The sequence below is a fragment of the Ciconia boyciana genome, chromosome 6 (genome assembly GCF_034638445.1).
Source record: "Ciconia boyciana chromosome 6, ASM3463844v1, whole genome shotgun sequence".
NCBI lineage: Eukaryota > Metazoa > Chordata > Aves > Ciconiiformes > Ciconiidae > Ciconia > Ciconia boyciana.
This window is the reverse complement of record NC_132939.1, coordinates 34604103-34630423: the sequence shown is the minus strand read 5'-3', so window position 1 is coordinate 34630423 and position 26321 is coordinate 34604103. Positions and strand designations below refer to the sequence as shown.

General features: G+C 36.0%; 1 protein-coding gene across 2 annotated transcripts in view; it reads left to right on the top strand.

Annotated features, from left to right (window-relative positions):
- Positions 1-25745, top strand: part of PALS1 (protein associated with LIN7 1, MAGUK p55 family member) — a 60359-nt gene extending 34614 nt beyond the window's left edge. For both annotated transcript variants that reach the window (XM_072865158.1, XM_072865159.1), the window contains 12 exons: positions 3031-3239; positions 9258-9335; positions 10088-10234; positions 10873-11034; positions 14194-14271; positions 15175-15358; positions 16474-16545; positions 17010-17081; positions 17820-17987; positions 18740-18942; positions 20320-20430; positions 22616-25745. In XM_072865158.1, coding sequence (XP_072721259.1) covers positions 3031-3239; positions 9258-9335; positions 10088-10234; positions 10873-11034; positions 14194-14271; positions 15175-15358; positions 16474-16545; positions 17010-17081; positions 17820-17987; positions 18740-18942; positions 20320-20430; positions 22616-22792 — 1661 coding nt within the window. In that variant the 3' untranslated portion in view covers positions 22793-25745. The remainder of the gene's footprint in view (positions 1-3030; positions 3240-9257; positions 9336-10087; positions 10235-10872; positions 11035-14193; positions 14272-15174; positions 15359-16473; positions 16546-17009; positions 17082-17819; positions 17988-18739; positions 18943-20319; positions 20431-22615) is intronic.
- The last annotated feature ends 576 nt before the right edge of the window (positions 25746-26321 follow it).

Genomic DNA, 26321 nt, shown 5'->3' with positions numbered 1-26321 from the left:
CAACACTTCTTTTACAAGAAGACTTTAAAAAAAAGTAGTCGATTGCTAATTGAACTGCGATTAAAAAATGGACTTGTTCTGCAAAAGAACCCTGACATTTTTCTGTGAGTAAATGCAGATGTTAGTCTTTTACTGAACTTTTTTCCCTCAAGACAACCTTTTCAATAGGAAATATCTAGAGATTGAATCTCTTGTTACCTGGCATATTTTTTTTTTAAGACTGGAAAACAAAAAAAAAACCTGCACTGAAATCTAATCTGTGATTTAGAATTCAGAAAGAGGAACCTAGAGAGAGTTAGGCATGCGTAAAGCTAGATTTGTATGTGGTTTTATGTGTACGGTTTTTTTATTGAACAAGTGACTAGGAAATGGATTGCTAGCTTTTGGGGAAGATTTCATTTCACTCCTTTCAAGCATTATTTGTCTTCTAGAATTGTGATGAGGCAGGTATTTGTTTGCTGTTTCATGGTGGAGGGAGATCGTTTGGTATAGGGCTTTTGCATCCTGCACAGATGAAGATTCAATGTAGAAGGGAATTACATGGAGAGGAGAGTACTGTGGTAGTTTGTAAGAAAGGGTGACACAAAAGGAACTAGCAAAGTGCTGAAAAGAGAATATGTAGAGGCATCTAGGAACAGGACGTCTTTATATAGATACAGAATAAGATGTCTATCTTTCTGTATGTATTTATATCTTATATGGAATATGTCAGAGAGAATTGTGTGTGTACATATGTGTGTATGTATTTGAGTTCTCATATATAGGGGCAGATAGACAATTCAGAAATAATTGAATGAAATTTATGCATAGGAAGAGTTAGAAGTTGTTAGGTTCTTCTCTAATGCCTCACTGGTTTTTGAATCCAGTAACAGTAACAAATAGCAGAATTTTGGGTTGGTGTGTGTTTTAACTGAGCAGGTATCAGTAGGAACTTTACAATAACATCTGACTGTTTTACACTACTTTTCCAGCATTTAAAAGAAAAAAAAAAAAAGTAGTGCACTTCCTCCCACTTGGGAGAATCAGTTGCTGAGATGCTTTGGTGGTCTGCATACTCCACTAGGCAAGCCATTTGCCAGCTGACAACATCCTGTTTAGCAAATATTCTTGCTTGTAGTGTTCTTTAGCCTTCTCTCCAAATGGCATTTCCCCCTGTGTGATAGGCAGTATATTGTGTATACAGGTTCCTAGTGAGACATTGGCTGCCTTAATTAGTGTTGTGAGCTGTACTGGATTTCACCTGTGGAATATCCTGTACAGCCGGTATCAGAGCTTTCTGTGCAGCTTTTGTACTACTACCCTTTGTTTCCTTGGTGGTTACAGGAAGAAGCCCTTGACCTTTGGTGGGTAGGATGTTTTTAGCATGTGTGGAATGGTTTTGGAGGGGTTTTTTTTGATTCTTTTTTTATTGTCCTGCAGACAGTAAAGTCCAAGAGTAGTAGCTCTGGATTGTTTCATTTCCTTTTATTATACAGAAGACTGACTTGCAAACTCAAAATTGAAAACGTGTATGTAGGTATGCTTTGTCCAAAATTAAAGTCATTAAACTTGTTTTAAATGCGTATTTTATTAGGCTTTATGATTTTCATGTGCCCATTTATCAACCATTTTAATCTTGTGCTCAACAAGTTTCAGTCTAGCGTTGTGTTCAGTGTATTGGTGAATCTGAGCTTAAAAACAGGTAAAGGAAACTTCTTGACAGAATGTTTCCATGTTAGTGATCAGTATCTACTGTGATTTTTTCATGTAAAAAAATGCAAATTAGCTGATGTCTTGATAGCATTCCTATTTTAATGGTATTTCATTAGCTCATAATGAATAAATGAAGGTTGCTAAAACTTAAAAATAGTTCTTAAAGATGATATTTTAATACCAGGAAGGGAGATTGACCTCAGTATTGACAGTTTAAAATTTGGGATTTTCTTTGTTGTTCATTTTTTAAAAATACCAGGATTCAAAATTCTAGCTTACTTGAATTTATTAAAATAAAAGATAGCTCACCAGCCTCTTGTGACTGAACAGATTTTTTTTCAGGTAAAGTATGAGAATGCATACATTATTTCAGGCTCAAAACACCCACTGGTTTTTTTTGGTCTGCTTGAGGATTTCTTACCTGGGTTTATGCTCATTATAGTTATGATTCATATTCCTTGTTTTAGGTAGTTTCTTAAGTACTTAATATTGAGAAGTGGCATTTTGCAGAAATTCGGATTGGTTTAAAAAAAATGTAAATTTGTTGACAGTCTTTAAAAAGCACCCCTAAAGCATCAGATTAGTTCTTGAAGCTCAAGAATGTAGTACACGTACAGTATTCTGCAAACAGGTAAAAACTGGTTATTAACATATGTTAAAAATATTTTATGGTCCAAGCAGAACTCATAATCTCATAGGTAAAAGATGTGAACGTCCTTCTGGTGCAGATGACTTTCAAAAATCTGACCATAGGTGGTATTTTTTTTTCATCCTTACCTTCTTATTTTAATGTGCTAAGACTGAGCACAATTTTATATTTAGAAATTGTGTAGTTTACTTATCAAACACTTATTCTATAAGTAAGCAATATTTAGTTGAGGGAGATATATCTGCCGTATGTGGCAGATATAGATAGAAAGATGTATCAAAATAACAGTGAATATTCAGTACATCAACATTAGTTTAGCAAAGGAGTTATTTTCATATAGCAAAATAGTCCCTCTTTCCCATTTAGCTATACATGAGCTGCAGTTATTGGATCTTTCATGTCCTGGTGATTTCTTTCAGAGAAGAACTGCTTCTGCAATAGGAATTTAAATTTAAACAGTGTATCAGCTTTTTTATTTCTCATTTTACCAACTTGGGGTGCTTTTTTGATTCGGATATGTTCTGACAGTAAAAGTCAGAGTGAATAATTGATAACTACTAAATTTGCATACATCATTGCTGATTAAAAACTGAACAGCAAAATATTTTTTTGTAACAATCTTAATATAAAAATTAATTTTGAATCTTGTTAACTCATACCTTATTTGTATTTTGTTATTTCCTACCTAGAAGTGGAAGAACTGTTAACTTCTCTTAAGCATATCCAGCACGTTTTGGTAGACCATCAGAGCCAAGAAGATCTCTCTCTCATTTTACAGCTTGTTCAAAATACTGATTTTCAGAATGCATTTAAGATACACAATGCTGTTACAGTGCACATGAACAAAGCCAGCCCTCCATATCCTCTCATCTCCAATGCACAAGAACTAGCGCAAGAGGTATGTACAGCATGCATCTCTGTGATATGTATGAAACCTATAATCATAGCTGCTGTTGAAATATGTACTTGTCAAGCTTGTCTGAGTTATTGAATGTTGAATACGAAGGGGATTATAATAGTCACTGATTGCTATATCCGGTTTCTCCAGGTTTCTGAACAGTAACCAGAAAAATATTTTTGGGGATAAGAACTCCATTTTTAGCATTGATAGATATGTAACAGAAAAGGTACTATGCTTAAACATAGGAAGAGGGAGCAGTTATGAAAATCGAACTCTTTTACCTTCAGTATTCTTTATTCCAAGCATTCAGGAATTTAATTACAGTTCTCTATTATTGTGACTTTCCTCTGAATTGAGCCATGGTTCTTAAATTGGGAGGCATCTCTGAAAATACAGCCATACTGGAAAGAAGCATTCTGCTTTAAAGTGAGCAACAGATCCCTTAATACTTAATTTCAATGTTTTAATTACTGCTGTGATGGTCAGATTACACTTAATTTTTGTCTGAGAGATGACAGATCTTTTATAAGATCTGATATGTCTTCCTGAAATTTTTAAAGTATACTTTTAGAAATTTACTTGAGCAAGATTTTTTAACTTTAATCTTTTCAGTCAGATCTTAAAGTTTGAAATACTTTTACAGTTTCAGCCAGGTTGACTACTCTCTTTGAGGCTTATTCACTTGAATATAGGTGGACAATACCTGTATACAATAGTTTTAAAACCATTAGTACTAATTTACAGAAAACTCATCAGATACAAAGTTGCTGTGAACAGAATGAGTTTTCACATGCAGCTGGATGCAGCGAAGACCCTCTGAGGGGTTGCTCAATAACTTAATCTTCATTTTCCATGGCCTGGTGCATGTGTATATTGCAGTGAAGTGTGGCTACACCTTATATGGATACACACTTATTAACTTTAAATGAGCTAGCTTGAATACCAATATCAGTGCAAGCGTAGCACTGTAGTCTTCAGCAAAGCCAGATCCAGAGGCTGGGTAAATGCTCCAGCATTTAGCACCCAATGAACCAAACTTACCTGTTCAAAACTGGCTCAGGTACACCAGTTGGAGTACCTGAGCCAGTATATAGCCATTCTCTAGTTGCTCAAAGGCACATTACTCCAATTTCAGTATGGCAGCAAGTTGATTTTTTTCTAAGTATCTGGTTTTCTTTCTGCCTGAAGCAATTTTTTTTAACAGCTCTTTCCACTCTCCTTCCTTTTTCTAGACTTTAACCTTGTAAGTCAAGGAAAACAGCATTATAGCAAGCTTGAAGTTCTTTTGCAGAAGAAATTACAGATTCTTGAGGGACGTCATTCAAATGTTATCTAAAGGTGCAGTGTGCTGATTAAACTGCAGCGCAGGATTTTCCTGTTTAGGTTTGTCAGTAAGACTGTGCCAAAACCAGGTGGGAGTATTTTACAGATTAGCTTCCCTCTGGCTTATTCATCAGCCTGTAGGCTGCTATAGGATCCTCGCTAGGCTTCTTCGATGTCTGTGAGCGTGAAGGAACCTTTTCAGTTAACTTCTGTTTGTAAACTACTTCTCCAAACACCCACTTTACACAGGCCTAGTTTGGGACTTCTTTCAAATACAAGCCAGAGTTTTTGAATCTTCATTCATAACAAAGGATGTTACAGATTTATCTCATAAGAAAGCTGTTTTTTCCCCTTCGTGGATATGATGTCCTTTCATTTGCTGCTTAATAGAAGTTTCCAAGAAGAAAATATGCCTAGGAAAATTCTAGGTCTGTTTTCAAACTTTCATGTTCCTCTCTATCTTCCCTACCACTCACCTTCCCAACACATTCCTCTCTTTTTCAGGTGATTTGGTAAATCCTAAAATCGGAAGGTGGTGCAAAGCCAGTTTTGTGTCTCTTAGCAATCCATGAAGAAGGTTAAGCATAAAGAAAATATTTCTTTAATCTAAAATTTTTAAACCAATGGAATTTTGTCATCACCCAGAAGACTATTACATAAAAGCAAACATATTCGTGCACTCATTTTGATTCTTCATCTCCCATCCCTGTCTTGTCCAGCCTTGAAATTCCTGAAAAGTCAATATATTGCATATGTCTGTTCCCATTTTCAGATGTAATCTAGTTTCTCGGTGATTCAGCTTCTGGTGTATTTAAGTGCCTTGTATTTTGCAATATGTTAAATAGTATCCTGAAATGATCGAGCTGGAAATTCAGGACAAATATTTCTGTGACTGACAGAAGTGTCTCAACAGGAACACCTTGAGGCCTCCATTCACATCATTCTGTACGTCCTAGTCTTGCCCGAATAGAAGATCTTATGCTTGTTTTTCAGATCCTTTATTCCTTTTGGAAAGGCTTCTGTATTTGTTATGGTAGCAGTATGGGAGAAAATTATTTCTGCTTTAGGAAAAGTTGGGTTTGGTTTTATTTTTGTTTTTTTTTATCCAAAGTGTTTATCTTGCATGTCCAGATTTTTTCTTGTACTGTGATTTTTGGTTGTGTCTTTTGCCTTTTCCATCCCTAACCCTAGGCACGGGAAGCTCCCCCGGAAAGCAGTTCGTTTACTTACTTCAGGGTGTTTTTGAAAAGACACTTTCAAAAGCCTGGATTTAAGATACTGATAACATCTTGATGATAAAAGCCATAAGACATTACAAGAAAGAAAAATAGCAGATACATGCATAACATTAATTTTAAATGGCAGGTAACGCTAATGTGCATATTTTAGTGCACAAGTCATCAGTGACAGTGTACAACTCTCAAACTGTTTTGGAGTGTATGTCCTAACTTAAAGCTACAGATGTGTTTTGTTTGAGGCTTTATGCTATGGAAGAGAACCTGTTCTAGAGCTCGTGCTTCTGTAACTAACAGGAAAAGACAGTTTGCCACACAATTTCATATTGCAGCATGAAACATCCTCCCTTTAAAAAAAAAAAGTAAAAATTAATATTTAAATAAACTGCACTTTTGGAAGTGTGTTTGGGGGGAATTATCATTTGCTACACTGAACTTAATTAAAAAAATCTGTTTTCATTTACTCTTTAATTGATTACTTGCTTTTATAAAACAATGTGTATGAACAGTGTGTTGTGAAAACTTTTTTATTTCGAATTTTTTAACCACTAACAATACATGAGTGGAACAGTATGTTTTAAATACATTTTATTTTCTAGTAGTCTGAACCAACAACTCAAGATTTTTCCTTTTTTTTTAAGAAACTTTAATTGAATTAAAAAGGTGGAATGAAGCACTTGAGCTGAAGGAATTTATTTTAGAGAGCTAATCTTCATGTAATGTGGTATACTCCAAGTCTTAAATAAAAATAGCCAGTAAACATCAAGCGTAATTAAATTCATTTTAAATCCATTTAAACTTGACCAAGATGGGGGCAAGGATTATGGGAATATGGTCTGAATCTTGACCTTGTAAGAATATTTGATGCAGCATTCAAGACAGTTTGTAATTTTTGGCCTGTAACAGCACATATCAAATACCTTAAAGATGTTCTTGCTATTAAATATACTTAATAGGCTCAATTTATATAGGCTATGTTTCCAGAGGTTTTGAACTTGCTACTGTTCACTTCAAGTGCAGGCAATTAAACTAGATCAGTAGTTTTGAGAGGATGCACTGGAAGCTTGTAACTTCTGGTATAAGTGCATTACAATGTGTATGTATATTCCCTCTGACAGCGCTGCTCACCTGAGAGTAAACAACAACAGGATCTTGCAGGTGCAGTTAAATTCTGAATGTTTAATATCACTGCAGTGTGTGACTCCACAGTACATGCCTCCAAATTGTGGTGTGTATAATGAAAACGAATTGATAGCTTTTGGGGGGCTGCTTGAACTAAGGTTAACATAATTAACAATAAAAACTAAGCTGAAGAGTTAAGAAAATATTGTTATTGCCACATATTTAGTGTGGATTGCCTATGCTATCCATAATGTCACTTCTGGAAAGACAGCCTACATTCAAATTTCTTCAGCTGATAAAACTGTGGGATTCATTACCATGAGTAACAAAGGAATCTGGCATATGGCAGTACTGCTGTAATAAGTGGTGTAAATAGCAGCCTGAAGCTTTCCTAGCACTTCATTAAATAAGCAAATAATAAATGTATCTTTCTCTTAAAGGGGGAGGGGAGGCGCTATCAAAGTTTTGAATAATTAAATTATTCAAAGCAGAAATTCAACTTGAAGGATATTCGCAACACACAGAATGACTGGTTGGGCCTGGTTGCTTTCTTTTCCCCTATCAAATCCCCAAACTCTGATCTTGCATTCAAAAGGTTGTCTTGCTTGCAGGGCTTCTAAGTTGCTTTCTGAGTAGGTTTTCCTGTGAAGGAGTCATAAAGATTGGATAAATAAGGCTTTAAAGCTTCTTGTAGCTTCTTCAAGAAAGTCCCTTGAAAGTCAGAGACCTTAAATAAAATCATATGAGAAAGTCTTTTGTATAGAAGAATCTCTTCTTTCAACACAGAAGAGAAGTTTGTTAGTGAAATACATCCTTTACAGTGCTCTGTCTGCTATATGGCATCCTAAAACTCAGGCTAAGACAGGGAAAATAGCTTCCTGGCCAATTCAGAGGTACGACTGAGGTCAGGCCTATATGAAGCTGAATTCTTTCTGTTCTCTGGGGTTTTAAAGAAATCGGTTAAAAACTTAGTTAAATCTGGCTTCTTGTTTGACTTCTGTAAGCTAGACTAGGTTTGTTTGCCGTGAGGCATGTTCTAGGGATGTCAGAAGGAAGGCTTTTGGAGGTTGTGCCAGGTTTATTGCTAAGCCCAGGATCTTGTTCCATGTGACAGTGTTTGGTTGGCAATGTAAGGATCTTGCTCCATGGGAACAGTTCATTTAGTGGCTTATGCTAGAATTTAAAAGTATCTTTGCTGTTTTCAGTGCAGTCATCTGGTAGCATCCAAGAGAGTTGTTAGCATTTCTGTAGATAATTGCTTATAGATAGAGGCTCTTCAGACATTTAGATATTGTTAGATCACACAAAAAGCTTAATTATTTTCACTTTGGAACTTGTGGCTTCATGATTCTCTGTTATGACACATTACCTCATCCTTAAGAGTAAAAAGCTCTTGAAAAAAATGTTTTCCATCCCACTGAAAGCTGCTGCTCTGTTAAGTATAACCTACTCTTGATGTTTCTGGATTGATTTGTGCTTTTGGATTTGTGTGTGCCTTTGGTCAGATTAGGCCAGAGGATAATGACTATGGAAAGTATCTTCTTCAGCCTCACCTTTAGATAAGAGGGACTTCCCTTTTCCTGGCTTTCTCTATAAGCATACCAGGATTTTCTAGTATTTGCAAGAGATGCTGGCAATGTATGTTTGGTAACTGTATGAGAAGGCAAACCTTTTTAGGAAACTGAAGCTGCTAACTTGAGCAAAAACTGTCCTTGTGTTAATGTGGATTATTTTGGAACCAACCAAAGAAACCTGGTTTCCTGCGACCTTTTGAAGTTCTGACTCGTACACTTCCTGGGGCAGGGGCTACAGGATGTATTGCAAAACCTGTCTTGGAATCTTTAGTCTTGCTGTTGGTGGAAATAGCTTGGGTAAAAATAAACCATATGCTGTTAAGGAAAAGGGAGGCTAGTCATGTTAATGAGAAATTAGCCTGTTTTAAAAGACCCAGCGTATTCACATAATAGAGTTCATTGTGACTGATTTCAGTAGCATGTTCCTTTCTAGAGTTTAATTTTTTTGTGTGCATCTTTGTGGTAGCTGAGCTCATTGCCAGTCTCTGGTATTGACAAATCTGTGTGATGCACTGGATACCAGCTTAGATTTGGTAGAGAATTACTGAGGCAAGATATTCTGGAGTATTCCTTTGGTCTCATTGCATATTTTCTTAATGTGTACCAGATTAAGTTCAGTCCGTCAGTGTAACAATTATGTGTATATAATTTACTTTCAGTGAAATGAATAATTGCAAGTAGGGGTTTATGCTTGAGTAGGGGACGGAGAATTGATAAATCACTGGGTAGATTAAGAGTTTGACTACTTGATTTCTTTTTAGGTACAGAGTGTTTTGAAACCCAGTCACCATAAGGATGGGCAGGAGCTTAATGCTTTGCTGAATGCCCCTCACATGCAGGTAAAACGAAATGGAACTTTTAACCTATGGAATGTGTTTCTTGATGCTGTTTTCAATTTAACTTATTTTTTGCAAATGTTTTGGGCTGACTGGGCAAGGATGGATTTTATTCTTCAACTCTGTGCAAATCTCTTAATATTTTTCTAGCATGAGAAGTTTCTAATTTCCAGCAACTAATGGAAGCTTCTAGTTAAGTGTAGTGCATGATTGTATGCAGCCCTTGCTACATTCTACATGTATTACATGGTAATTTGCACATAAACAATGTAGCAGTAGATCAGTAGGGTCAGGGCAACACATGAGCTGCTTTCCTTATCTATGTTTTTTTTTTCTTTGGCAGCTGTTTCATGTTACCATAGGGTGCATAAAGGAAATTTTGTCCTGTGGTGGTGATGTAAATCCATGAGTAGTTTTCACTGCAGTAACTTCTTATGCCTGTATCCTCACTTACATAGTAAACCAATGTCTAGTTTTTTAGGAAGGGGAAGCTGTAAGTACAGTCACAGTTGTGTGTTCAAAATTGCTTTTTTATTCTTTTGCAATCTGAAAGGAAAGTTTTGGAAAGTATGTAGCAGTAGGTGCTACATAGCTGTGATAGATGATTTTTTTGTTTTTTATTGCTTGAGTCAGTTTGCAGTATTCCATAATCTGCAAGGACTATTCAAATTGCAGAATTTAATTGAACTCTACTATTTTGTATACATATAAAGTGTGAAATTTTCTGTAACTGAGCTGATTTTGTTTAACACTAGGCACTTTTACTGGCTCATGATAAGGTTGCGGAACAAGAAATGCAGCCAGAGCCTCTGACAGATGAAAAAATTTATGAAAATGTTGGCGTGTACGGAGGAGAGACGGTTAAAATAGTTCGCATTGAGAAAGCTCGGGATATTCCATTGGTAAGTACTGGTACTCAGTTATATATAAAGGAGGTAAGCGCTTTTTGTCCTTTGAAGATTGCTATGAAAGTTTTGGAATTTTGAATGTGGAGGTGATGTTTAACTTGTAAACACTCTCCCTCCCTCCAAAATGAGAAATATTCGTAGATGATAAACTTGTGTGTATCTTCATATAGCAGTAGCCGTACTACCATTTAGAATCTATGCAACTTCTGTCAACTTGGATTTGGACAGGACTTCTTGACAGAGGTTGCTATCCCAAGCTTTGCTGCAGGGGAGTTTATAGCTTTGTGCCAACCACGTTGTTTTTTGGGGTTTTTTTTGGTTTTTCTTTTTTTTAGTAACTCTCATCTTCTGTTTTGTATCTTTTGAATAAGTGTTTGCTTAGGAAAATGTTTTTTAAAAAATCATTTAATGAATCTTATGGTATGGAGCAATTCAATTCTTCAATCTTTAGTGCAGTTTAAAGAAATTAAGCGGTGTGTTTTTAAACTGGAGCATTGTGCGTATGCATCTGAGCTGTTACTTGCATCATTTTTCAATATAGAAATGTTTCTCCACTGGCTTGGAATATATACAATAGATGGCTTTGAGTTTCATATATATATATAAATTCAGAATGTGTTGCTACTACGCAGGGTGCTACTGTTCGCAATGAAATGGATTCTGTTATCATTAGTCGAATAGTGAAAGGAGGTGCTGCAGAGAAGAGTGGGCTGTTACATGAAGGGGATGAAGTTCTGGAGATTAATGGCATTGAGATTCGTGGAAAAGATGTTAATGAAGTTTTTGACTTGTTGGTGAGTTGGACACTTCTTGTTTTCCCTGCAAAAAATACTCATTTTATAAGACAGAAGCCTCTTGGCTCTCCTTGTCATTTGTACTCATGTTTAGCATTAGTTTAAAAGTATTTTCATTGTCATAGCTAGTGTTTATATGTGGAGGGCCATTTCAAGTTTTCTTTCTGATGCATAGTATGATATTAATAAGTATAATGGCAGTTATCTGCAAAAATAAAGCCTACAAATGTGGAAGAGTCCAGCTATCATCCTGAGACTTGCTTTTAATGATTTCTAAGAAAAAGTTTGTTTAGCGCTGAAAAGCCATGATTTTTCATCTTTGTCTCTGGTTGAGTCTGCAATTAATAAATGTGTGGCTGTGTGATTGTGGTAGTGTCTGACTGGGAAGGAGGTAATTTTCTTCATAGCAGCTTATATGCTGCTGTGTTTTAGGCTGGCCTTAGACTGAAACAGTGTTGATAATGCACCAGTGTTTTAGCTATTGCTGAACAGTACCTACACAGTGTCAAGGCCTTTTCTGTTTCTCACTCTATCCCCCTCCTGCAAGTAGGCTGGGGGTGAGCAAGAGGTTGGAAGGGGACACAGCTGACCCAAATTGACCACAGTGATATATCATGCCATATAACATCATGCTGAGCAATAAAAACTGGGTGGTGAGTGATTGCCTTTGCATCACTTGTTGGGTTAGGTTTTTTCCCTTCACTTATTAAACTGTCTTTACCTTGACCGATGACTTTTTCTTGCTTTTGGTCTTCCAATTCTCTCCCCAATCCTGCTGGGGAAAGGGAGTGAGTGAGGAGCTGGTGGGTGCTTAGTCGCTGGCCAGGCTTAACCCACCACAAATTATATCACACGGGACCTTTACACAACTAGACTTCTTATCTTTCCCTCCTGATAAAAACTCTTTTGTCTAGCAGTTTACCAGCATAGACATTTTTCTGTTTATTATACTTTTACCATTCATGACAAAATTATACATCAGTTCAAAAGCAGCTAGTCAAAACAACAGGCAAGAAATCCATCAGGAACTAGTAAATGCAGAGGTATTCTCTCTCTCTCTCTCAAAGGCCCTGTGAGGTAGAATGTCAAAAGCTGGGAATTACCAGTATTTTCTGTTGCCCAGTACTGCTCTTTTCTCATGCTTTTCTCTGGCACCTGCTGTTGATCAGTGTCCAAGATGGGACACCTGGAACCTGACTGAATCTTTGGTCTGATTGCAGCAGGCAAGACCATTCTGTCAAAACAGATGAAAACGACAATTTTTTAAAAAGTTAATTTATAATGTTGATACAAAACATTGGAAATATCCACTAGCACTTATTTAATAGGGTCTTTGGGGAAAAAATGAGAAATATATCTAGTAAATCTTTGAATTACTTAGATCTATGCTCTATAGATGAATCAAAATCAGGACAGAGACCTGAGTTCTGCTGTAGGTTGCATTATTGTAGGAAGAATAGGCAACAATATCCATAGAGGAAGTTGTCTCATGCTACAGTAAGACTGTAGTTTTTAATGGACAATTTCCACCTTTAGTTGGATCTTTTCTGAAATTTGCTGTTAAAATGTTTCAGCTAATGCAAGAATGAGGTTAAGTGGAGGGAAGTAGAGGCAGAAATGTGTGGGCTTTTGTGGTTTGTTTTTTTTTTTTAAGGCATTTTAAAAGATTCTTAGTTATTTGGAAAGCCTTCAGTCTCCGTGTGTTTTTTGGATCTGAGATTCTTCATGCCCTGTAATTGTCTCCATTGCCATCTGTGTTTTTTTTTTTTTTTAAAGCCTTATTTAGCTAAGTCCTATGCTTCTGAAAAGAGCGTTTTGTAGATGCTTGACAGATAATTCAACTCTGGCAGTTTAGCTCTCTGCAGAGAGCTTGTTCTGCTCTTGAGCAGCTCCTGCAACCTAGTTACAGAATAAAAGATTTAAAACTACAATACATTAACATAAGAGCAAATTACTTGCTGAAAATTAAATAAAAATTTTAAAAAAAGAACAAAACCCACAAACCCTTAAAGTGTTTTTTTAATATATTTTTAAAATCATTAATTTAAAATCATATTTTTAATTCTTTATATGTTGTCTTTTGTATTTTGTAATGTGGAAGTGAAATTTTAAAATGCTTCAGTCCCGAAAAAATACTTAAAACAAGCACAGGAGAAGGACATTACTTTCCTTCTTAATTTTACCTCACCACTTGCTACTCAAGTGATAATGAACTGCGCATGACTTTAGACAAGACTATTCACACAATCACTGTGAAATTCTATGCATTCCTCAGAACTATGCATGCTGACTGAAAATTGTGGATTTTCCTTTCCTGCAGCCTAATCATGTTATGCTCAGTTATGGTTACTTTATTTAAGCCTTAGGTCTGAATTTTTTGAGATACATGCATATGCTTTGGTTTTATGCAACATAAATTGTTGTGTTATGATTCATGGAATGATGTGTAGGAAGTGAGACATGTAGACCTTGTCACAGGTTGGCACTTGCATTTTATCTACATATTCGGTATGTGTGCAAACACACTCTGTATACAAGAGTATGCAAACAAATAAGAATTCTTTAAAGCCAGGACACTTATGATGTTTTACTTTCTCAGTATGGTGATTGCATTATGGATATTAAGTACCTTACGGATGCAGGATTTGAGTGTGTTAAATTTTTAAACAATGTTTTGTATACTTCAATAATGTTAACAGCATTAAATCATAGTAGAAATGTTTAGATTTGAAAACACTGTTCCACTTAAGCAATTTTAGAAAAATAATAATAATATTTTATGTGTTTTTTCTTCCCAGAATAGATCCACTTGTTGGTACTTTTTAATAAAACAAGAGAATGTTATTCTCTTTCTCCTAAGTCTCTGCTTGACAGAATTGCAGCTGCTCCATTTCAACTAGAAATAGTTTATGTATAATCAAGAATGTTAGGCTTTTAAAATCTGAATATCAACAATTTGGCTTTCTGGCCTGTCACTGAATCACTGCATCTGTATCTGTACTATATCTTTTAAACCAGTTAAAGGGTAGATGATAAGCTGTTAGAAACTGCCTTTTATGGGAATTTTTGAAGTATTTTCTAAAATATGTTATTTATTAAAATTCTTAACCTTAAGCCATATTTTGGTACTGTATATGAAGAGTCTATTTTTCATCTCAGGCTGACATGCATGGTACTCTGACCTTTGTATTGATTCCCAGTCAGCAGAGCAAGCCACCTCCTGCGAAGGAGACAGTTGTAAGTAGCTCTACATAAGTTCTTGAGCTTGGTGATACATGCTGTGTTTTTCCAGTAATGCGTAGAAAGTTCTTCTGTAGGTCATTGACATTGTGAAACAAAACCAAAACTTAATTGTTTAAATTGGTTTAATTGTTACTGGACTAACACCTGAATTAACTATTGAAAATGATTGATGGTGTTAAGCTGAAACTCTTAGTATGATTTTAACTCAGTTTCTAAAATAGTAAGAAATTATAAAAGTAGAACTGCCTGTGCTTCTGAAATTCTATTTTGGAATTCTCAAACTCTCTATTTTTCTTTTTTTTTTTTTTTTATGATGGAACTTACAAATATGCTTTGGGAGGAAAAGTTTGTATACTGGAAACTGTGTTCATTGTCTTTTTAGCTAACATACTTTTCTTGAGACAGCTTTAACAAGTTGAAGAAAGAATGCACAGATTATATCAAAACCAAACAAAAACATTAATGGTTGGTGACAAAGTAAAATATTTTACAAGTGAAACCACCTAAAGCTGAGCAAATGGGTTTCAGTCTGTGTATTTGTTAGGTATTTTAAACAAATCAGAATATCTCTGATACTTTTTGAATGCAAAGAACTGAAATCAGTAGCTCAGGGGTTTTTGCCTCCTAAAATGGTGAGGAAATTGCATAGATTTAGAATTAACAAGAGTTAAATTCAGGCCTTCATCTCCAACCTGGTACAACTGTGTCTTTCCCATTGCTAAGCTAGGTAATGATTCCATTCCAGTGTCTCCTGTATGCCCCAGATAAAGTTTCCATTTTATAGGATCTCGGTGTTTTTATATATCAGAGCTCCACTGCAGTCATGGGAAGATAGGGTCTAATTCTTCAGAAGTCACAGGTGTTTTTTCCTCTGTTTCTACATTTGATCTTCCACAGATACATGTGAAAGCGCATTTTGACTATGATCCCTCTGATGACCCTTACGTCCCCTGCCGAGAGTTAGGCCTATCTTTTCAAAAAGGAGATATACTCCATGTGATCAGCCAAGAAGATCCAAACTGGTGGCAGGCTTACAGAGATGGAGATGAAGATAATCAGCCATTGGCAGGCCTTATCCCTGGTAAATAAAGCTCTAGAAAAAGCTTGACAGCCAGTTGTTCCCATAGCCATAGGGGCAACATTCTGGTTTTCAGACTCGTATACTCTTAAATATCCATTGCCTTGAATATCTGTGACTTTGAACCTTTTGCAACAGAGCTCTCTGTTGGTTATGTCATTCACTTACTTAAAAGGTTGACCTTTTAGAGGCATCTCCATGTATAGGTGTTAAATGCAGAGTAAAGCTACCGTTTCCACTGCAGTTCACCTTTCAAGAGTGACTCCTCTTCCTTTATTCCTCCACCTTGGGGACTCTGGATTCAGAGTTCCCTCTGCTGGCTACGGCAGAAATGTAGGATTTCAGCCTGTTTGTTCTCTGGAGATGGGAGCAGCTGTTAGGTTTCTTCCTGTATCAAGTAGTACATTTGAAAAGTGTATCTTTTTTGTGGTAACTCTTCTGCATTTTTTTCTGTTAAGTTCTCACTTAGCAAAGAGCTTCAGTTACTTGTAACAGTCATGCTTCCTTTCTAACTGTTGGGGGCCTTTGAGTAATAGGATTTTCAGACATTGAAGTCCATATATAATTTTTGCATTGAAGTATGTACTGCACTCTATTCCATTAAAGATCTGCTGATCTGTTAAACACGATGAGCAAAAGACTTCAAATTCCATGGAATATCACACTGATACTTTGACATTTGAGTAAGGTGAGAGCAACACTGACTTAAATATAGGCTAATCTTTTTCAAGCTGAAGTTCAAAAGATTTAGTATAAATAGAACATGTTTAACACAAAAAAAAAAAATTAGAAAACCATATTATCATAGTGGGGAAATGGAGTCTTTCCAGTAGTTTCAATTTTCCAGGCAAAACTGTCCAGAATAGTACAAATGCTCTGCAAGTCTTTCTTGATGAATATATTTTCGAAGCAATAAACAAGCTTCGCAGCAATTCTAGTTTATCTTTGTAAATTTTAATTTCTCTTCTCAAATTTTTCTTATGTCATATTCTACTAGAACCTTCAGACATGTGAAAGCTTAGGAAAAAGTAAAATGAGTAAATCATTACAAAAAAAGTATGGAAATGGTTTCTAAATATTAACTGCTTTTGTACTTTTTTTTTTTCCAATGCATTAAGGAAAAAGTTTTCAGCAACAAAGAGAAGCAATGAAGCAAACCATAGAAGAAGACAAGGAGCCAGAAAAATCAGGTTGGATATATGCTTTCCAAGGAAAAAAAGTCTAACTCTTACAGAGACGTGCTAATTAGTGATATCTGGAACCTTGTCACTGTAGAGTTGTAGAAAATTCTTCATTTTTTGTAATGCAAGTGGGATGATTCTTTGAAATTCTTTGTTTCAGAAGAATTCGTGAAAGCACTTCGTTGTATAAACCACATGTCTTTTTCATCACTGTGTGCAATATAATTAGGATGACATAGGGGAATTTGGAAAGCCCCTTTTTTTCTTAAAGAATGTTATCTGCCATGAGTCAGTTGAAGTCCTTGGCATGCCACATTTGCTTAATACACCAAACTGTTATAATGAACTGAAGAGTATTACGCCTTTTCAAAACTGCAGAATAAATTCTGCACTTTAAAGATGCAGATAGTGGGTGGGATAGGAAGCTTTTTACTGCATGGGTATTTGATTGTCATGATTTTTATTTTGGTTAGGAAAACTCTGGTGCGCGAAGAAAAACAAAAAGAAACGGAAAAAGGTTTTATACAATGCAAATAAAAATGATGGTAAGCAACATCTTTTGCACAGTGTGTGCACTTATAAGCAACTATAAAAGATTCCTCAAATAGCCTTGTGAAAAGAATGCTGAAATTCAGGATATGATGTTAGAAATATTGCCTGATGATGTTCTGTTTGGGAGCAGTAGTATGGTTTGTAATAGCATTTAGTGAAAGATATAAACGAGGTGGCAGAATTTGTAGGGTCATTTAGTGTCTTTAATAAAGACCAGATGATAGGGGTAAAAAAAACAGATAGCTTTTTAGGCATGGAAGCACTCATAATTTTACAATTATGAACCAATTTATTATGGTTTTGTAATATCATCTCACTCTGCATAACTAAGTTTAGTAAACGGAAACTTTCTCCACAGAGAGTTTGTAGGCGGCTGATACTGTATTCTTACAAAAGTACTTTGGGATTGGGATGATGATTTTTGTTGTTGGGCATAAAGTGTTATTCTTGTACTAGAAACTTGTTCCTTGGCAAGAAAGTTGTTTCCTGAGTTTATGCTACTACTTATATCAGTAGTAAGTGGAAACACATATTCTTTCTCCAGAAAGGGGGGAAAAAAGCCTTATCTTACTGAGCAAGTGATGATCTTTGGGGTTCTGTTGCTTTGGTGACTCGCAGTTAGATGCTGGGCAGAGAGTCAGGAGCTGCCTGAAACTTGATACTGCATGACAGGCAATACATGCAACTAGCAGTAAAGTATGTTGTGACTATTTTATTGTTTCTCTCTCAAGATTATGACAATGAGGAAATTTTGACTTATGAGGAAATGTCACTGTACCATCAGCCAGCAAATAGGAAACGGCCTATTGTTCTGATCGGCCCACAGAACTGCGGCCAAAATGAATTGCGGCAGCGACTTATGAATAACGAAGTGGATCGCTTTGCCTCTGCAGTTCCCCGTAAGTTTGACAGGCAGATACGATTGCTTATTCTGAATATTGTCTGCAGGCAAATCCTCTTGTGTTGAAAATAGCAATTAGGAGTTTGGAGGTTTTAAGCAGGATATAGTCAGCTCTTTGATAAAGGACAAATAAAGTTACATATTGTGTGGCAAAAAGTAGCTTTGGTAAGTCAATGCAAATCCAGTGTCCCAACACAGTGTTATAGAGCCATTATAAGACATGTATATATTTCAGTTTGAATAAAATTGGAGTGAGTTACAGAAGTTTAAAAAAGAAACTGGTACATCAGTCAAATAATTTTTAACCTACATATCCTGCATAAATTTAAATTTAGGTGGGTTTAGTGCCTTCCCAAACCACTTATATTTCCCTAAATTTTATATTTTTAATGTCTAATGTACCCTAAATTAGGTTTACAAACAGCTTAACAGTATAACTTGTTATAAACAGCTAACAGCTGTTTTCACATCCAGAATGCAGCTGCACAGGTGAAACTTCCTTTCCTCAATGACTATTTTTTTTTCCTCTAGATAATGTAAACAAGACCTCTGTATGTAGGTTTGGCCTTTAGCAACTTAATCTGTCCAGGGTTATTTATTGTAGAAAATAAAATATTTGCATTTCTTTATCTCAAATGCCTTCTTTTGCTTGGTTAGCAGTGTCTCTCCTAAGAGGAATACTTCTTTCTCCTCTTCAATTCTACAGGTGTATCACTGTCTCAGTTTCTTTTTTGTTGCTCTTGTTTGTAGATACTACTCGGAGCAGGCGAGAGACTGAAGTAGCTGGCAGGGATTACCATTTCATTTCCCGACAGGCATTTGAGAGTGACATAGCTGCAGGGAAGTTCATTGAATATGGGGAGTTTGAAAAGAATCTCTATGGTACTAGCATAGACTCCGTGCGGCAAGTAATCAACTCTGGCAAGATATGCCTTTTAAATCTTCATACCCAGGTATGGTAAAGATGTTGCCTGTCGTATTTTAATTGCAGAAGCTACTGTGAAAATCTAGAGAGCTGTATTTGGCTTATATATAATTAACGTGTTTTCAAGGTCCATTTTCATATTTATTCCAAGTTTTCTTTCAGTGGTGATGAGTTAACTCTAGTGTGTTACGAATACAGCCTTCTTGTTCCTTGTTTGGAAAAACACACATCTTCTTTATCTGTGCTAAAGGTAATAGGGGCCTTGGTTTCCAGATAATTAAAGCTGGTGCGAACTATCTGAATTGAAAAATTAACTAAAATAAGATTTGTGTGTCTCAGTCTTCCAATTACTCTGTGAGCTCTGAGGTTTTTGAAGATGGAGAGGAAGTTGGTTGTGATTATACATGGAAAACTGCATTTTGGGAATGTTTATGCAGTTCCATAACAGACAGGATTAAAGTACATCACATCAACAATATTGAAAAGCTCTTTAGCTGTGACCTTATGATTATGGAGAAAGAAGAGACAAACTATGCATACAGACTTCAACTTGGAAATTTAGTCAAATGTGGGAAGAGGCAGAGTCCTGGAACACAGCCCATTTCTAATACATACGTTATGTATGAGGTCTACTGCTGTTACAGATGCTGCAAACGAAGCCCTAAAGCTCAGACACATCAGTAAAGTCTGGTAGTATTGAAGCTATAATTAGCCATCACCAGTTGGGACCCTGTGATATTTTACTAGAATAGCTCATGGGTATCACAAAGCATGTAATAAGTTGAAAATTTGTAACGCTTTGAAAATTGATCTAATTCTGTGGTTATAAAAATACATTTCGGAGACAAGTTGTTTGTCCCGAGACACACAGAAGGAACCTTTTAGAAAAATCAAACTACAGTTTGGTTCTTTTTGTTTCCTGTCTCTTAATATAAATGTAACCTGCCAAAAAAAAAAATGCTAAGCATACAGTAGTAGTGCATCTGATACCTTGTATTTTAATTTTCAAAACAGAAAAGGTTAAACTGTAGTATTTAAAGACTCTTATTCCTTAGCATTGTAAGGAAACTTGCTTCAATGTAGGTGACTTTTTTCTTCCTGCTTTTGGATACCAAAAGATATGTTCCTTCAGTTTAGTTATGAAGAATATTCTTGAACAGAAATAAATGTTTGGGTTCCATGAAGCTGAAAAATGTTGGAATATCAATTTTGTAGGAAATGGTGACTGAACTTGTGAGTGGTGATGATAATACTGTTATGGTTATTTATACTGCTGTTAATATATTGTACAATTGTCATTGTGTTTGAAGAGTATATTACCAATTATAGCATGTGAATAATGCATTATTAAATGCCCTTTTCATGTGTGGAACTGTTAAACATTTAATAAATCTTATTTCTGCAGTCACTTAAGACACTACGTAATTCTGACTTGAAGCCATATATTATATTTGTTGCACCACCCTCACAAGAGAGATTACGTGCTTTATTGGCCAAAGAAGGGAAAAACCCAAAGGTAATGTGTCTAACACTTCTTCTGAAACCATACTGCTTTTTATTTACAGATCTGGAATGCTTTTGGTAAACAAATTCATATACTCTTTGTTTAGAATTGGGAGATGGTTAATGATACTGACAATATATGGGAAGTGGTGTCGTTGAGATCTGTGTGCTCCAGGTTAGTAGGCAGGGGAAGGGCTGCCTACTAAGGGAAGGGCTCAGGATGCTTTTGCCTAATGGAATGTGAGAGGTATGAGGCAAGGGAATCCACTGCTAATTTAATCATCCTGGGGCGTGATGTCTCAGTTGTGGTCCCTGCATTTGGGTACAAAAATATGACCCTTTTATTTCAAAACTGTAGAAAACCCAACTTTGTCTTCAAGTAAACCTGAGGGTAATTTTAGGGAGCAAATGATTATTGTTTTTCTTTTGAGAACTTATCTGCCCTTGGAAAAGCATTTATTTGAAAATGTACTCCAAAACTCTTCAGATAAAGTTATTTTAATCTTGATCCTGTAGGTTCACTTCTTGTGTTTCAGCCAGAGTCATGTCAAGATCTCAGCTTATCCAGTTCAGATTGTTTAGTTAAAGAGAAGTTAGTTCTGCAGAACGGAAATGAAACCCATAGATAAAACCAGGATGTCTGAAAGCTCAGAAAAGGTCCTTATCAGCTTATGAGATACCAAGTGCTTATTGCTAGGATAATGAAGTATGTTGATCTTCAGCTTTTTAACTGAAATCTACCCTACAGTGGTCAGTGGGAGCACTTTGCCACCATAGTATCTTCAAAGTACTAACTGAACATAATGCAGTTCATACTGAGGAAGAGCAGTCTTCCAGCATAACTCAAAGGGACTCCTGATATGGCTGTTGGTCAGGAATTGTACCTCACTCAGTTCTATGGCTTTGTTTTGCTCTCCTTGTTTGGTGCAAGTGTGATGTATTGCCTGGGTGGGAGATCTAAAAAAAAGTCCATTAAAGTCCAAGTCTTAAAACAGTGGGATTTTTCTTTTTTCTTTATTTGCCTGAGTCAAGTATAATCATAGTCTTTAAATGGGCATGTGTCCTCCTTCATGGTTATGCAATGCATGAAACTTTATTTTACATAAATACTTCATCTTGCGTATGTCCTGGTTTTTTAATCGCAGTAATCAAGGAATCCATTTGCAATAAAAATTAATACACTGTTATTGGTGTTAAACTATACCTGTTTTCTTTCTGGTTAATCATATTGGAATTGTATTTATTTCAGTTGGGTAAATGCTACTGTGTTAAACCCCTTCCCCTGATAAAGAAAAGGGTATTTCTTGCATGTGTGCCTGTATGTGACTTTAATTTTCTTAAGTGTATATAATGCCTAGGAAAAAAAATCTTGAAAGCCTGAAGTCCCTTTTGAACATATCCTCTTTAGAAAATTATCCCAAAAATTATACCTGAAATACCTGAATATTCCTTTATATAATAAAAAAATAAGATGCAGAAGAGAAAAACAAACATACTTTTAGAATCCAAGTGTAAAAAAATTCTGCAGTAAAACCACTTCTACTTCTCCCTTTGCATCATTTATCAACATCTGCAGTATTCTTGCTTTTGACATACTCCCTTCCAGCTCCCAAGTCATGTTTTCCATTTGTCTGCCGTATCATTTACCTGATGCTATGGTGATTCAATCAAGTTAAGTGTATAGCTCTCACTGTGGTTCTCATTGCTGTTTATTGGTGAAAATATTTCAGTGATAGCTGTTGCCTTTGGCTGTTTGGTGTTTGTAGTGCTACATCTTCAGAGGAATGTTGTGTTGTTCTACACCACTCAAACTTATTCTCACGCTATCTCTGCCATCGCCAGTCTTTTTCAGAAGGATAAGGGGCTTAGCAACCCAACTTATTTTTCAGAAACATGATTTAAGAGCCTCAGTAAGATGAATGTCATAAAATGAACAGTGCTAGATCTTTGTTTACTTCAGTCTGGGACAGTTATTTACTGGTTTGCCACTTATAGCCAATCAGAAAGGATTGTCTTGAGTGCCCTTAGCTTCCAAATATGTATCATGGTTCAATGTTGTTGTAAACTTTTAAATATCTGATAGCAATACCATGAAAATTTGTGTAAAAGACTTTTCTGAGTTGTGTTGTTACCTTTCCCTACTCTGTTGTGGGGGAGAGGTTTACACGTGTATACTAATTCTCTGGTTTTGATTGCAGCCAGAAGAGCTGAGAGAAATCATAGAGAAGACGAGGGAGATGGAACAGAACAATGGCCACTACTTTGATACAGCAATTGTGAATTCTGATCTTGATAAGGCATATCAAGAGTTACTTCGGTTAATAAACAAACTTGACACAGAACCCCAGTGGGTGCCCTCTACCTGGCTACGATGAGAGAGCAATTCCAAGGGACAAATGGACTTCAATCTAGTAATCTTTCCAAGGAGACTGTGTGTAGGTCTACTCAATTCTAGTATAAATGCGTGTGAGCTCTAGACCTCAGTGGCTGCATCCTTTGCCAGTGAAATTGCGTATTATTGAAAAAATACGCTAATCAGCTTGTGAGCCAATTTAACTGATCTAAAGATTGTCCAAGTTTTCTTTCTCTGTGGTCCAGAAATTGAGACCTTGTCAGTACTAAATTCTAAAGCTTTAGATAGATTTTTCTAGCAACTACTTTTATACATAAATCCACCTTTTTTACCTAGAATCACCCTTATGAAATCAAAGATTTTAAGAGTGTGTGTGTGTGTGTATATATACAGTCCATGCTGTCACATAGTTATAAATATGAATGTTATTTAACACTTAACTTAATGACTTTGTGGGACATGATGGTAGTTCAGGAGCATAATTCTACAGATCATTGGGCAGAGAAATAATCTACACATGAAAAACATTAATATTAATGAGGAATCTCTCCTGTTCAAAAAAAAATACATGGACTGAAGATGCCGCTCTGGTCTGGAGCTGCCCTGGGAGGCTTGAGTTAATATTTTAATTCTCAAACATTCCACTTCAATAGCACTGTAATTGGAAAATGTGTATAATATAAATATTTCAATCCTTGTGTCTTTTTTAGTCAGACTTTTTAAATCAGATTTGACTGCACATTAATTTTAGGTCCAATCAAAGATGAGTATTATATTGATCTTTTAGATGTGATATTTTTACGGAATTTTCTTTAAAACATATTGACTGATTGGAGCCGCTGTTTTCCACAGATCTGTAGAGATATTTAGAAAGGCAGAGGTTATATTTTTGTGAAAAAAATATAGTTATAGGACATGCTGCTTAAAAGTCAACTTAAGTTCTCATGTTTTATAACAGAATACTGACTAAAATAGACTGATATGCTGAACATTGGAAGATAGTGGGGTTTTTCAATCTCTGCAAATGGTTCATCTTGTGGCTGTTGGTCTAATGGATAACTAACTGGAATTAAAATCACTGAATGTAGCTGCTGTGTTATAAATGAGTATTGTAATTCACTAGCCAACATATTGTCCTGCATTTGCTCAGTACTGCAGTGAAAGTATGTGTAAAACACTGGTAACTGACTGAGAAGTCAGGAGAAAGGGGAATATTTGAAACAAGCTAACAAAAGGCAAGGTCTGACTGTATCCTAGTGTGTTGCAAAGCAGATCGGAACATCTCTGCATCCTCAAATGATTCTGAGCTGTGAAGGTTTAACTACTAAGGCTATGCATCTGCAGCAGGGCTGTTCTATCGCTGAAGCTAACGGAATAATAGTTTCTTGGTTGTTTTGGTTTTGGGTAGCACAAAGAACCTTGACTGTGAATATATCTTAATTGTAGCCATAGTGTTTCTTTGTTCCTACAGGTAAAACACTGGAGTTACGTCAATGTGTAGTTCACTCCTGTCTAATGTTGAAGGATGAAAAAGTAGTTGATTTCTTCCATTCTGTCTTGCGTATCTTCTTTCTTCAAATGTTAATGGAATAAATTCACACCCATAGTTAAATAGAAAGCTCAAAGTATACAGCAGATATAAAGAAACTGTCAGATAACTATCCTAGTTACTGAACTAACATTCAGTACATTTTTGTATTGAAAAATGGAAGTATAGAGTGCATTCCTGTCTTGTTAGAAAGCAAAATTATTTGCTGGTTTAATTAGTATATAGGGCTGCAAAGCAATTAAGCAGTTAGTGGGGATAAGTAATGACCCTTCAGAAAGAAAAGAGGTTGGAAACTTTAGTATCTTTAGTTCAATTCAGTGTTAGAAATAACCACGTGCTAGCTGTTGGCCTAAGAGCTGGATATTCAAAATAATGGCTTTTTGCCTCACATTGCAGGCACGTTCTCAGTTTAATCCATAGTTTGACAACTACAATGTTCAGGTATATTGGATAGTCACTGTTTCATAGATGACAATAGTGTATCAATTCTACCCTTTTTTAAGATGATTATAGATATATTGGGCTTTTTGGTATTTACTGTTTCATAGTTGGACAAGAAGGTGAAAAGCAGTGAAATGTCTTTGTTAAGGGTAACCTAACTCAGCTACATAGGTACTGTCCAAATTCTTGCAGTCACAATCAGCTCAAGATGGTTGCTGAACCCCCTTAGGTATTCAGTGTTCATAGGCAGCGTCAGTCACAGTAAATCATGCCATTAATGTATTTAACTAACGTTTGTCTCCCCAGTTTTTCTGAAATGGTGTACAGAAGCTGTTTTTATACAAATAAGCTTTTGAATGTAGACTTAAAGAATGTTGCTTGAAGTTCAGCTCTACTCTCTTAATTCCCAAGGCACACAGTACTCGCTGACATCCACATAGAGAGGTGCTATGATAGTTTACAACCAATGTTAGCTTTGTCTCCTGCTGAAAGGAAAGGCTAGAGCAGCACTGAGAAATGTACCTGACTGTCCATCCGCTGCCAGTTTGGACCTGGAACTACTTTGTGTAAGAAATTATTCTGCCTTCTTTAATGAAGAAGGTGTGTCAATTCCCTTGAGAGTAAAAGAGACTATGCAAACTTCACTGGTGAAACTCTTCAACCTGATCACAGGCTTTGTAGTGAGCTGTATCAGACTAAAATGAGGGTATCTGCATTTTTACCAGTCCAGATTTAAATAAAAATAAATGTTACCTGAATTGCATAAAAGAATTTTTGAATGTAATTATATGTGACTTTTTAAAACATAAGATGGGGGATTCAATGCCTTAAATAATTAAGGTAACTTTACTGAGACCTGTGGTTAGCCCCACATTGTACTTTTAGACACATATCTGCACTCTGTATTTTCAGACATCATGAACTGCACACTAATGTAAAAATGTAAAATATTTCTAGATTTTAAATAAATCACTGTACAATTTTACTTCTTGTAGTAGATCTTGGGAGTCGTCTTTCTGCCATTTTGCTGAATGTGTGAAAGATGCTGTGACCCATCAGTGCCCTAGAGGATGTTCTCTGTTCCTTCTGACACTGTGCATCAAGTGGGAGAGGTAACAGCATGTCCTCAGATCTACAGTTTCTCTCTTTCATGCTGGACCTGTATCTTACAACAGAGTATGGAATTATTATTCAGCTGTGCTGCCTTCAGCTTCAAAACAAAAAGAAATGCCCTTGTGCTTCATACAATTATAAAATGACTTTTTAAAGGTGTTAATAGAAATTAATTTCCTTGCATTTACCCTGCATCTGCATGTTTAAAACAAGATGCTTACCTTGAAGACACTATTAGTACTAGAGACAATGTACTAGTATTACTGCTATGGCATGTGTTCAGTTTGCCGATTGCAAACCAGTGTCCTTAGGAAAACAGCCTTTCAAACTGAGCAGCATTCAGTGACAGCCTGCTGGTCAGCCACTCTCCTAGACTCCCCTAATCAGCAAAGGACATGAAGAATCACAGCAAGGATGGACTACTGTACATTCAACCCTGCTTTGCTTG